This window comes from Dermacentor albipictus, chromosome 1 (assembly GCF_038994185.2).
Source record: "Dermacentor albipictus isolate Rhodes 1998 colony chromosome 1, USDA_Dalb.pri_finalv2, whole genome shotgun sequence".
In the NCBI taxonomy this organism is placed as follows: domain Eukaryota; kingdom Metazoa; phylum Arthropoda; class Arachnida; order Ixodida; family Ixodidae; genus Dermacentor; species Dermacentor albipictus.
The window spans coordinates 41,841,245-41,853,414 of record NC_091821.1 but is presented as its reverse complement, the minus strand read 5'-3'; the positions used below and the strand labels follow the sequence as shown (position 1 = coordinate 41,853,414).

The following is a 12,170-nucleotide window of genomic DNA, read 5'->3' as shown; positions in this document are numbered from 1 at the left end:
CCAGGCATTCTTTTTCTGTAACGGAATAGTTTGCTTCCGCTTTTGTGAGTGCGCGGCTAGCGAAGGCAACAACGTATTCGTCAAAGCCAGTCTTTTGTTGTGCAAGAACAGCGCCAATGCCGACGCCACTGGCATCCGTGTGTATTTCTGTCGGTGCGCTTGGGTCAAAATGTCGGAGTATGGGGGGTGAGGTTAGAAGCCGGCGCAGTGTCGTGAATGCGGCATCGCAAACTGGCGGCCAGACCAAGAGGTCGTGGTTACCCGCGAGAAGCTGCGTCAAAGGCGCTATTATGGTGGCGAAGTTGCGGATGGAACGACGAAAATAGGAGCATAATCCGATGAAGCTGCGGAGTTCTTTTGTGGTCTTTGGTAGTGGGAATTCGGCAACGGCTTGAAGTTTGGTTGGATCTGGGAGCACACCATCTTTCGAAACAACGTGGCCAAGGATGACTAGCTGCCAGGCGGCGAAGCGACACTTTTTTAAGTTGAGCTGGAGTCCAGCATCAGCAAGGCAAGTGAGCACGCGTTTGAGGCGAAACAGGTGAGAAGAAAAGTCTGGGGAAAAGATGACAATGTCATCGAGATAACAAAGGCATGTCTGCCATTTGAGGCCCCGGAGGATGTTATCCATCATTCTTTCAAATGTTGCAGGCGCATTACAGAGGCCAAAGGGCATCACGGTAAATTCATATAGGCCATCAGGCGTAACAAATGCTGTTTTCGGGCGGTCTGCGGCAGCCACAGGGACCTGCCAATAACCGGATCGTAAGTCTAAGGACCAGCACTACCGGGGAAGCCCTGGGACTGTGTGATGGCTGTATAACGCCGCGTCGAAGCATGTCTCCTACGTGCTCATCGATGATATGGCGCTCCGTCGCGGACACACAGTATGGACGTTGGCGTAGCGGTGCGTGGCTGCCGGTGTCGATGTGATGAACGACTGTAGAGGTACGTCCTAAACATTGTTTTTGGAGGTCGAAAGAAGTACGAAATTGGTTAAGGAGGTCAGCAATCTGCGTGCGCTGACTCGAAGTGAGGTTAGGATCAATAAATGGAGCAAACGTTCGGTCACATGCAGGCGCAGAGGCAGGGAGAGCCATAGCGTCAACGTGAAGAGGAGTCGAGCCATCAGGCACATCGTACACAGAGCTCGTGTCGAATTCGTCAGCAAAGCCTAGGCACTCACCACGATGTAAGCTTGATGGACACGAAAACGGATTTGAAAAGTATAGAGCGCTGGAGCCGTGGCGAAAGGGAAGGAGGGCAAAGGGAAGCAAGAAGGGATGACGGCGTGCGGCAAGTTGAGATGGCGTGAAAAGAACTGTGGAATCGCAGGAAGCAGCACAGGAAACGGGTACAAGGGCGGCAGAGAAAGGAGGGATATCAGCGTCGGTGGTGACCAACACCTGAGCAGAAGGTGGAGGCAAATCTTCAGAAGGACTGCCGCAAAATGGAGTCAGCGCAAGTTCCGCACGGGCACAATCAATAACAGCATGATGAGATGAGAAGTCCCATCCTAGAATGATGGAATGAGAGCAGCGGGGAAGAACAACAAACTCAATGTGGTGTAGACTCTCTTGTATGGCGACACAGACGGTACATGTTCCTAAGGGCTCAATTGGCTCACCGCTTGCTGTACGTAGCAAAATGACAGAAAACGGCGTCGCGACTTTTCGGAGCGTACGGCGAAGCTGGTCGGCAATCACGGACACTGCGGCACCCGTGTCGACAAGCGCGTGAACGGCGACACCTTCGGCAAAAACTTCAATGATGTTCGTAGGCAATAAACGAGGGCTTGAGCAGTTCGAAGAGATCGCAGTTCTTGCCTCTGGAACTGTGCCTTTTAGTGTTCCTCCACAGCTGGAGGGCGGCGGACGATGGGGGAGAGGGAACGTTGACGGGGAGGTGGAGACCGACGTGTGTTGAAGCTTCAGGGAACAGGAGATGAAGGAGCGAAGTGCGGAACTGGTGGCGAATAGCGGGACTGGGAGTCAGTAGTATTCTCTTGACATCTCGCAGCATTGGGAGGATACCAACCCCGCCGGTGGCAGAACCGTGCCACGTGGCCAGCAAAGCCACACGCGAAGCAGATCGGCCGGTTGTCTTGGGTACGCGACGGATTATCAACAGGGGGCCTAGGTAGCGGTGCACCATTTTGAGCTGGGCGTAGGGGCTGCGGAGGCACGCAGAAGGCGCCTCTGGGCAAGCAGTTCGCAGCTGGAGAAGGCGAGGCGTAGAAGCCGCTTGTGGGGGTGTAGTGCGCAACTTCAGGCGGTGGTCTTGGCCTGGCGACGACGGCAGCATACGCGAGAGGAAACGGCGCTGAGGGTGGCTGTTTAGCGAGAGGTAGTGCGTCGCTGACTTGTTCGTGTATGACGCGTCGGAGATCCGGGGACAAAGAGGACTCAGACGACTGGGTAGCAGGCAGCAGTGACAGTTGGTGCGCGACTTCTTCGTGAACGAATTGCTTGATTTGTTCGAGGAACGAAGAGTGGGCGGGAGCAGCACTGAAAGTGTCAGTTAAAGCTGAAATCGTGTCGTCGGGCACGGCAGCTCGGCGCGTAGTAAGGCGTTGTTTGCGGAGCTCATCATAGCTCTGGCACAGTGTAATGACATCGTCAATCGTTTGAGGATTTTTCGCCAAGAGCATTTGGAAGGCGTCATCCTCTATGCCCTTCATGACATTCTTGATCTTTTCAGAATCGGGCATGGCGGGATTAATGCGCCGGCAAAGGTCAACTACGTCCTCAATGTAGCTGGTGAAGTTTTCAACCGTTTGCTGAGCGCAAATACGCAAGCGTTGTTCTGCGCGAAGCTTGCGCACAGCAGGGCGACCGAAGACTTCTTTGAAAGAATGGGTAAATGCCGTCCAGGTGGAGAGGTTGAATTCGTGATTCCGGAACCAGAGATTAGCGATTTCAGAAAAATAGAAGATGATGTTAGTCAGTTTAGCTTTGTCATCCCATTTGTTATGCGCACTCACGCGATCATATGACGACAGCCAATCCTTTACGTCATGGTCGTCGTTGTTGCTGAAGACCGGAGGATCTCGTTGGCGTAGAGCGCCGGAGCAGACGACAGGCGATGCCAGGGGAGGATCGGGCTGCGCGGCGTCCTGAGGCATTGCAGAAACGGTAGGGAGCATCCGGCTGCGAAGTTCCAGGTTTGGGAAGGGCCCAGCACGTCCACCAAATGTCAAGAGGCGTTATAGTTCGATTGCTAAAACGCTCAGATAGCAGAGCACCGCAGCGAGAGGACACGGAGCTTCGGCAACACAGGCACAAGGCTTCCAAGCACTCGTAGTCGTCTTTCTCTAAGCAGTGCCTACTGCTCATTCTTCTTCAGTACAATAAATACAAGTTAACGGATTCATGGACTGAATTATTAAAATGAGCCAATTTATTAACACTGCAAAGTAGAGCAAAACTACCATGACTAAAGCATTTGTTTCAATTTATTCATGGTGACAAAACGATTGACACGTCCGTACAAAATTCTTTGAATCGTTTAGGTAAACAGGCCACAAGCACTCTAGAACACCTAGTGAATACACCTTTACCTCAAATTCCGTTAAATAATCATATTCCCTTAAAACAATTAGGGCACAGAATGAACTTAGTCATTCCATTACTAACGCTTTACATTTAAATAACTTCATGACTACGAGCAGCCACCAACTTCAACAGCGTTCGCTTGAGGCTTGCCCCTCGTTGATCATCGAGGAGAGAACGGCACGTAGACGAGACGACATAAAACAAACTGGTTTAATACATCGCTACGGGCGAGCAAACATCTAGCAGCAGAGCACCATAGTGTATGCCAGCCATAGGTCGGCAGTGTGGGAGAATACTCACTCACACTCACTCACCTTAATTTTTCCAGGCCCCGCACTCATGTTCACGCTCACCTCCACTCACACTCATTGGCACTCGCAATCACGTCCATTCACACTCACTAGCACTCACCTCCACTCACACTCACTGGCACTCACCTCCACTCACACTCACTGGCACTCACCTCCACTCGCACTCACTGGCACTCACCTTCACTCACACTCACACTAACCTCCACTCATACTCACTGGCACTCACTCACACTCGCACTCATCTCCACTCACACTCACTCGCACTCACCTTTACTCACACTCACCTCCGCTCACACTCATTGGCACTCACTCGCACTCGCACTCACGCCTTTGAAATGAGTGTGAGCGAGTGTGAGTGAGTGCGCCGACTTATGCAAGCTACAAGAATTTTCTGCCATACGAAGGTGTGACATGTTCAAAGTTTTTTGTTCTTCTAAAAATATATGGGTCCACCTGTATTAGAATTATATATATCTTTTCTAATTTCTCGGCGAGTTCATTATATAGGGGTCAACCTATTTTTGTATTCAACCTATGTTTGAGGAAATATGGTATTATGTTTCAATTTGATATGTCATCATTCTGGAATGTTCCTTCATCTTACATCGCATTTGAATGAGGCGGGCATGTAAATTTAGCGGTGCAAAGAAAAATTTGCTCTTGCATGTTGCAACAACCGATCAATGGGTTACAACAAGTGACCGGTACATCTCAACAGGCAATGATACACTGCAACAGGCAATCGAAGTTTGCAATACAGTAGAACGCTGCTGTTACGTTCCTCACTGCTGCGTTTTCCCGGCTGCTACGTCATTTTCATCTGGTCCTGGCATAGCTTCCATAGGATCCAATATATAAGGAACCCCGCTGTTACGTAGTAGCTGTGAAAACGTTCCCGCATGATGCGTCGCAACCCGAACCCGCCTGGGCTAAAGTAGGCAACGCGCTCCAACCGCCATTTTGGCTTTTGACAAGTTTTGACCGGGCTTGACCGGGCTTGGCTATGGAACTGGGTGCAAGAAGCCACACGCCAGTTCGAGAGGCCGCCACTAGGTGGCCATTCGTGAAAAATGCTCTCACTATGATCACTGTGATTACGGTCGCCGCATGGTTTGTTGGACGGGTCGACTCAGGGAGGAAGGAAACTCGGGAGAAGTCCTGACGTCACTCTCTGTGAAGCTATAGCTAAAGGGAAGCCGGAAGTTGGCGTTGCTCATGGCGTTGCTCCGCCTATCGGGCCAGCTCTCCTCTCTTGTTTACATTTCTCGCAAAACCACGCCGCACTACACGCAACCGGGCTGCTTGGACGCGCGCGCTGCGCAGCAATACTAAACAATCGTTAGCACGTAAGCATGATTACGCCAAGGAGGGCAAAATTTCCCGCAAATATTCCTTCGTCCGTTGCCATTGCCGTGGCACGGCGACGACGAGGAGCACGAGCTGCATGATGCCGGGGAGTTGCCAAATCCTAGCTTTGGAGAAGCCGTCGCGGCTCTGGACCTCCTCCGCAGGTACGTCGCACCTCACAGCGACGCGGACAGCAATGCTGCCTTCCAGGCTATTGAGAGACGTGTGGTGATTTCTAGCGAGCGAAAGAAACGGCAAGCCACCATTCTAGACTTTTTAAAGTTCTAAGCGCACTCTGTGGAAATAAATTGTCTATAGTTGAAGCTGCACTTTTTCATTCATTTTCGGAGCTTTCCTCACTGTTGCGTTTTCCCGGCTGCTACGTTTTTTTTCCTCGATCCGGTGAAAAACGTATGAACGGGGTTCCACTGTATGTGACTGAAGTTGCACAAGCCAAGCACTGCATAAGCACCGGAAGAAAACCAGCAAATCTTCTCCACAGTCGTTGCACGCGGCATTTACAGCTATCAAGGCCAATCCTATTGCGATAAGCCCCTTCGCCTATCTGTTCCACAGCGTGTGGTGCTGTCGGAAACGTAGCACATGCTTTTAATAGGTGACAAACGAAATGCGTCGCCGTTTCCTGCTGCTGACTGTGATTGTATACGTTTTCCGGCCGGTAGATCCCATGTGAACAAGAAAAGGCACGAGGTGTGCGCGATCGAGAACAATATATAGCCACCTGTCTCACGTGAAAATGATGGCATGCACAGTTTCCTATTCTGGTACCGGCAAATCTCCGCCCCCGTCGTCGCACGCATCATTCACAGCTATCGCCACCAAACCTATTGCGATAAGCATCTTCACCTATCTGTTTTACAGCGCGTGGTGCGTAGTGCCATTGCTAGCATACTGCACACTGTTAGTAGGCGATAATCCAAACACGCTGCCGTTCCCTGCTGCAGGCGGCGTAATGTGGGCATACCGTTTTGCTTATGTGGCATCCGGCGTCGCCCTCTTAAAACACCACGGAATAGGAAAACAACAAAATATGTTCGGGACGCCAGGGTACCACCAGCATGACGAGCATCGGTGTCTCGTGCCGCAATGAGCGAAGCGACGCTTCGCATTACACAGGTGTCAACAATAGCCGAGTCTGTCAAATTTTTTAGGTACTTCGGATCGTACGTTTTCCAGGTTAGTACGTTTTTCTAGCGTTTTTTTCCAAAACGTGTGAACACAGTTCTACTGTATATATTTCATCATGCCAACAGAGTTGTAATAGGTGCATCTCATACACCGATGCGACTTACCATATAGAACAAAATATAAGTAGAGATATTTTTTAAAAAAAGAAAAACAAAAGCTATAGTCACCCCTTGTCTTAAAAGCAGTCTTTAGCCAAATGTGAGTCGTCATCTGACAACCTGTGATCTGTTGACTTCGCTGAAGCGAACGGCAGCATGGCCACTGCGCGCCAGTTCGACATTTAAGAAAAAAGCTTGCGGTACTGGAGAGTACAGAAAGGAAAGCTGCTGAAGTGCAACCCGCGCGAAAAGCCATTTCGTGGGTGTAGTGTGGTTCACCTCCAGCTTGAGGACACACTCATGGACAACTACATGTGTGCTCGCTGCCGGTAGACACCAATGGTACGCCTGCAGAGACCTCTGCTTGCAACCATCTGTGGCTGGGTGCTCTTCGCCTGGCGTTCTTTGCATCACTATGGTGCAAAATGTATTTTAAAAAAATGCTGCATCAGCAACTAACTCGACAGCCCTGACGATGACACACTGTGGGAGGCAGCCAGCGACAAACTGTCGTCTTCTAAGGACAGTGCTGCTACTTCCGACAAATGAGACTACAGCTCCAATGATGGGTGAACGGTGCCGTTTTGAAAATAAATGCGTTTCGACGCTTTTTGGTTGTTTTCTTCTTCTTCCTCTTTTTTTCACCTAAGTTTAGGAGGTCAATCTATATTCCCACTCGACATATAATCCACTTTACAAGGCATAATTTTTTCTTAGGAACTCATGAAAAGCAGGGGTGGCAACTTATACGAAGGTGCAACTGATAGTCAGTAAAATACGGTAATTTCACTTCAAATGGTCCTTAGTTCGGCCCCCGAGTTCAATGCAAAAAGGGTTACTAAAATCGGTGCGGTGCCATCGGTGAGGAAACAAAAGTTATTTTGTTTCCTCAAAGAAAGTTATTTTGTTTCCTCACAAGAAACAGACATGCACAAGCATGCAGCTGGATCTTTGCTGATGCAGCTATCAGTTTATTTTATGAAAAAAGCCCTGTATGCCAATTAGCACTTTCTGCTGCCTTATATTTTTACCCATTACACCATGTACTGTCAAATTTCAAATTTAAACAACCATGGCAGTGCTTCGGAAGATGCACTGCTACTTTTGTTTTCTAGTTGCGAAAACGTAAATTCGGCAAATGCGTCAACAAGCATTCAACTCTCCCAGTGAGCAGGTCTCGGTTTCGCTTTAGAACTGCATCCAAAAACAATGTAACAGAATATGCAAAAGTGGACATGGAGACATTGATAACAGAGAATCAAACAGCCAACCATCATACTGCGAGCACTGTGCTTTTCATACTGTATGTGAAGACAGCATGGCAAATTTTCTTTGCATTGTGCACAATTTGTTCGGGCGACCATTGCAAAGTGGTTGAATTTGCTTGTACATGTGTCATTTCATTAATTCCTATTTGGTTTCTCTTAGCTAGATACATAATTTCCATCTATCAAAAGCAAGTGAGTACTTCCAGAAATTTTGTAATCAGATTGTAGTGGAAAAACAACTACCCACTGGAACTAATCAACAACATGGGTGAGAGGACAATGCAACAGTGCCACAGCGCACCTGCAGATGTGCTGCCAATGGTAGGTCGCTGCTTACGAGGCAGGCTGCCAAAGCCACTGCTGCTGCTTGCAATGCTGCTGCCACTGTGGTCATCCACCTTGGGGGCCGCTACGTGCAGCTCACTGGGCTGCTGCTCACTGGGTGCAGGGCACGGCAGCAGTGTGGGACTGCATGGAAACCACATAAACAGACTTGAGTCAGTCTCGTCTATAATCACAACAATGTGCATATTTCTTTTGACGGCACTGACCAAATTATTCAGATTTCCCTGCTAGCTAGAATATTGTAGGAGCATCGCCCCTGCAGACGAGTCTTCATACTTATACATTTGGTTCCAAAGCTTGCATGAATCACCTAGTGAAGTAAAAGATCTTTTAACCTTTTTGTGGATGCTCTCGCCGGACATGGGTAAAAACATTTGAGTAGGCTTGTGCGAATAGTGCTTTTTTGGTTCGAAGCGAAGTCGAAGCGAATAGTAATTCTTCTCGAATAATTTCAAAGCGAATACTTCCAATAGTAGCAAGTAAAGAAAAAAAGAAATGGCAGAGGGCTAAGGTCTGGGATTTATTCAAGGAAAGTAAACAACTTGATTATTTACGAAAATCTACAAATTTTCGTGCAAAAACACTAGTTGTTCCACATGCTGGGGGGTTTGAGGTGCTCCCTTCTGCAGCTTACAACAGCTCCTGCAGTTGAAAAAAAGCCATTAACTTCTTGTCTGGGTGGCTGGAATCGAAAGATACCTACGGGCAGCTGCAACCAAGGTTGGGTAAAGGTGGCTGCCCATGCTTTTCCACCACACAAGGGGGTCTTCGGACCGGGAAAGAAGGGGGGCCTTCAAGTACCCAGAATACTCATCCGAGATTGTATGGCTTGACTGATGATGTGCACGCGAACTGAAGTGTGTAAAAGCACTCCACACAGAGTCCCCTGATGGGTCTGCAGAGCAGGTGCTGTTCTCACTTGTTGCTGCACCTTGTTGATCAACTGGCACAGTCTCTTCTGCTGCCATTGTGAGTAGAGTGAATGCCCATTGCTTTTCGGGTCGTCAGCATAATAGACATCTTTGTATCTAGGATCGACCAACATTGCCAATGCAGGAAGGCGTGACATCTTGATATCAGGGAACCTCGTCTTGATGCTACGCAAAAGGCTTGAGGCAAGCAATGCTGCCTCACCACCTTCGGAAACATATTCAGCTAGAACCACCCCAGTACACTGCAACAGGGGAATGACTTGTGACAGCCCAGGGATATCTGTCCCCAGATAGTTTAGCTGTGGCATGGTCAAGTGGCTTCAAGACCTGCACTGCTGCATTCATAAGCTTCCACTCACTTGTGTTCAAGTTTGGAACTGCGTCAGATTCTGAAAGTTCTACAGTGATGACCGTACGGAGATTCAGGAGCCTGGCCATCACGGCATGCTCACTGTTCCATCGCGTCGGGACGTATTGTATAACCTCGAGAGGGTCCAGCTGCATGCTTCTCTGAATTTCCTGAAGCCGTCCTCGGGCCTTGGCACTCCGTTTGTATCTAGCTACAATTGCTCTGGCCTTAGCACAGAGCTGCAAAAACCCTGACACTTCTCTTTTGGCATCACTGATACACAACTGAAAGGTGTGTCCGAAACACTGCACACCACTCCAGGACGACCGCGCTACTGCAAAAGTAAAGTTCCTTCCATTATCTGCAACGACGAAGATCAGCACAGTATCGTGGGCTGGAAGTTCCCACTCCTCGATGACACCTGCAATAAATAGCTCCAGGTTTTCTGCAGTGTGAGAGTGTCATCTCCGTGCAAGCCAATGCATACACGTGTTGCACGAAGTCACTGTCCATGACGTGACAAGTTACACGAACATAACTGTCATTTGCCCGTGATGTCCAACCATAAGTTGCGATTGAAAGCGACTCCACTCCACTTGCAAAAATGTTCCCGAGCCTCTTTTTCACCTTCTCTTTGCTTGATGCATAGAGGGCCGGAATAATGGCTCTCAAGAACGTTGTCCGAGACGGCACGGCATAACCTGGCATAGCGAACTCCAGCACATCGAGGAAACCCGGTTCTTTGACAATATTGTAGGGGTGCACACCATGAGCTATGAAGCGAGCTATCATTTTTGTCATCTGTTGGGCTTTTGGGGCCAATGCTTTCATTTTCAGCTTGAAACTGTCGGCTATGGATGGCTGTTGACCACTTGCCTTGCTTGCCCCCTTGAGCTTGGATGGCCTTTCGCGTGCGTCCCGCTTCTCTTAGTAGTCCTTGTGCAAATCCGGGTGCCTCCTTAAATACGCTGCTAGGATTATTGTCGTACTTGTCGGGGCCTTCAGGACTGCCTTGGAATTAAGACATCGAGCTTCGGTTCCTGGTGGAATCTTTATAAAAAAGTTCGAAATCAGATTAATGGCTGCATGCAAGTCCCCCATGGTGCTCTCTGGAGTGGTCCAAGGTGGCTGGGATTGATCAAATACCGCCGCAGCAGAGGCAGAGTCGCCCACTAAACGCAATCGACCACACCACCTTGCTTACGAGATGCACTTTTGTAAGCCTTTGTTCTGAGTATAGTGCTGTTTTCCTGGCTTGGTTTGGATTGGATTGGGAAAAGTATTTCTGAATCCAAAACGAAAACTTCTGAAAACGCTTTCTCCCTGCGGCGTGTGGCTATTCGTTCGAGCGGAATACTTCGAAATTTCCAAATAACAAAATTCGAATCGAAGCTAATATCGAATATTTTCACAAGCCTACATTTGAGCAATAACAGCTATAGACATACACACCTAAACACTGCAAATGGAATAGCCAGACTGTAGCAAAACAACTACATAATGAACTTTACATCAGGTAAAGTGTCGGCCTCTTAAGGGCCAGTCTTTAAAAAAGCAATACGGGACTAAAAGAATAACAAAATGTACATTGTTGCAAAACTGGTTCAAAGTAATATGCGGCCTCTGGAGGCCTAACTTCATATTATGATGCATCACAGGAAATACAGAAAGACGGAGTTCGTAACCCTTTGAGAGTCACATCTTTTTTTCGAGAACTGCATCCTCCAATGCCACATCTTATTTTTTTTAATTGCAGATTTGTATTTTTCCGAGTGCCCCATTTCAAGAAAAAACAAGCAAATAATTTTAGGTGACAATAAGCAGACGAAAGGTTTTCAAGGTGTGCCGTCTTAAACATAGTTTAGTTTATTGTTGATACATTCATAAATTAGCACAAATATTTTTTTATGCAATAAACTTCACAAAACTCCATTTTTTTTGTGTTTTAAACAGGTCTGACACATCTAGGGCACATGTTCTAAAATGTTCCACTAAATTTCCACTTTTATTATGTGTCCCACTGATGGTACGATGCCAACAAAGACTGTAGTGTGGTGGCCTCTACGCCATGCAATTAACCGTAGCGCATGGTCTTTGTGAGTGGAGATTATTGTTGCTTTATCATGATCACTGAGGTCATGCATCGTACAGCCAATTTCGGCCGCCTACTTGTTGGTTTTCAATACTAAGGCGCATTGAAAAAAGCCATTTAGGAAGCAACTTTTGATGCGAAAGCGTCAACTGGCCCACTAAGCAAAAAAGCTGGTGTCTGTTGTCTGGAGCAGTTAAACGGCACCAAAATTCCATTGGCTGCGATGCCACATCAAGTCATGTAAAGCACTTGCTGCTGCAGTAGCACACCAGGTGTTGCATGAGGGGACAGGGCATCATTGCGACACCACACCAGCCTCGCTCTTGCTTTCAAAAGTCCATCTTTTTCTCTCTCACCCCCACTGGGCTTAGCTGCTGCACGCCTTCCGGCCTTGGTGGCTGTTGCTGCTTCTTCAGTTTCTCATCGCAAAGCATGTCAGTGGCATGCAGGCATTGGCACCGCAGGCTGCTGCAGCTTGCTGGCTCCGGCAGCACATACCGCAATGGTACATCACTCGCAGCACAAAACTTGAAAGACCCTTCAGCGGCATTGACATTAATGCTTTTGCATTCACAACTCATAAGAAGTGCTAAGGTGTCTTCAAATATTTTTAACTCCGAGGTCGCTAAAATATCACCAAATGTTCTGTCACATCGCTAAGAAAA

The 12,170-nt window shown here is 48.2% G+C and overlaps 1 protein-coding gene across 10 annotated transcripts in view; it reads right to left on the bottom strand.

Annotated features, from left to right (window-relative positions):
- The window catches only part of LOC135906541 (early estrogen-induced gene 1 protein), a 103,081-nt gene that overhangs the window by 42,539 nt on the left and 48,372 nt on the right, over positions 1-12,170 (bottom strand). For 9 of the 10 annotated variants that reach the window (XM_065437994.2, XM_065438008.2, XM_065438010.2 and 6 more), the window contains exon 5: positions 8,089-8,255. In XM_065437994.2, the coding sequence (XP_065294066.1) occupies positions 8,089-8,255 (167 nt within the window). The remainder of the gene's footprint in view (positions 1-8,088; positions 8,256-12,170) is intronic. The other variant, XM_065438014.2, reaches the window with a different exon arrangement.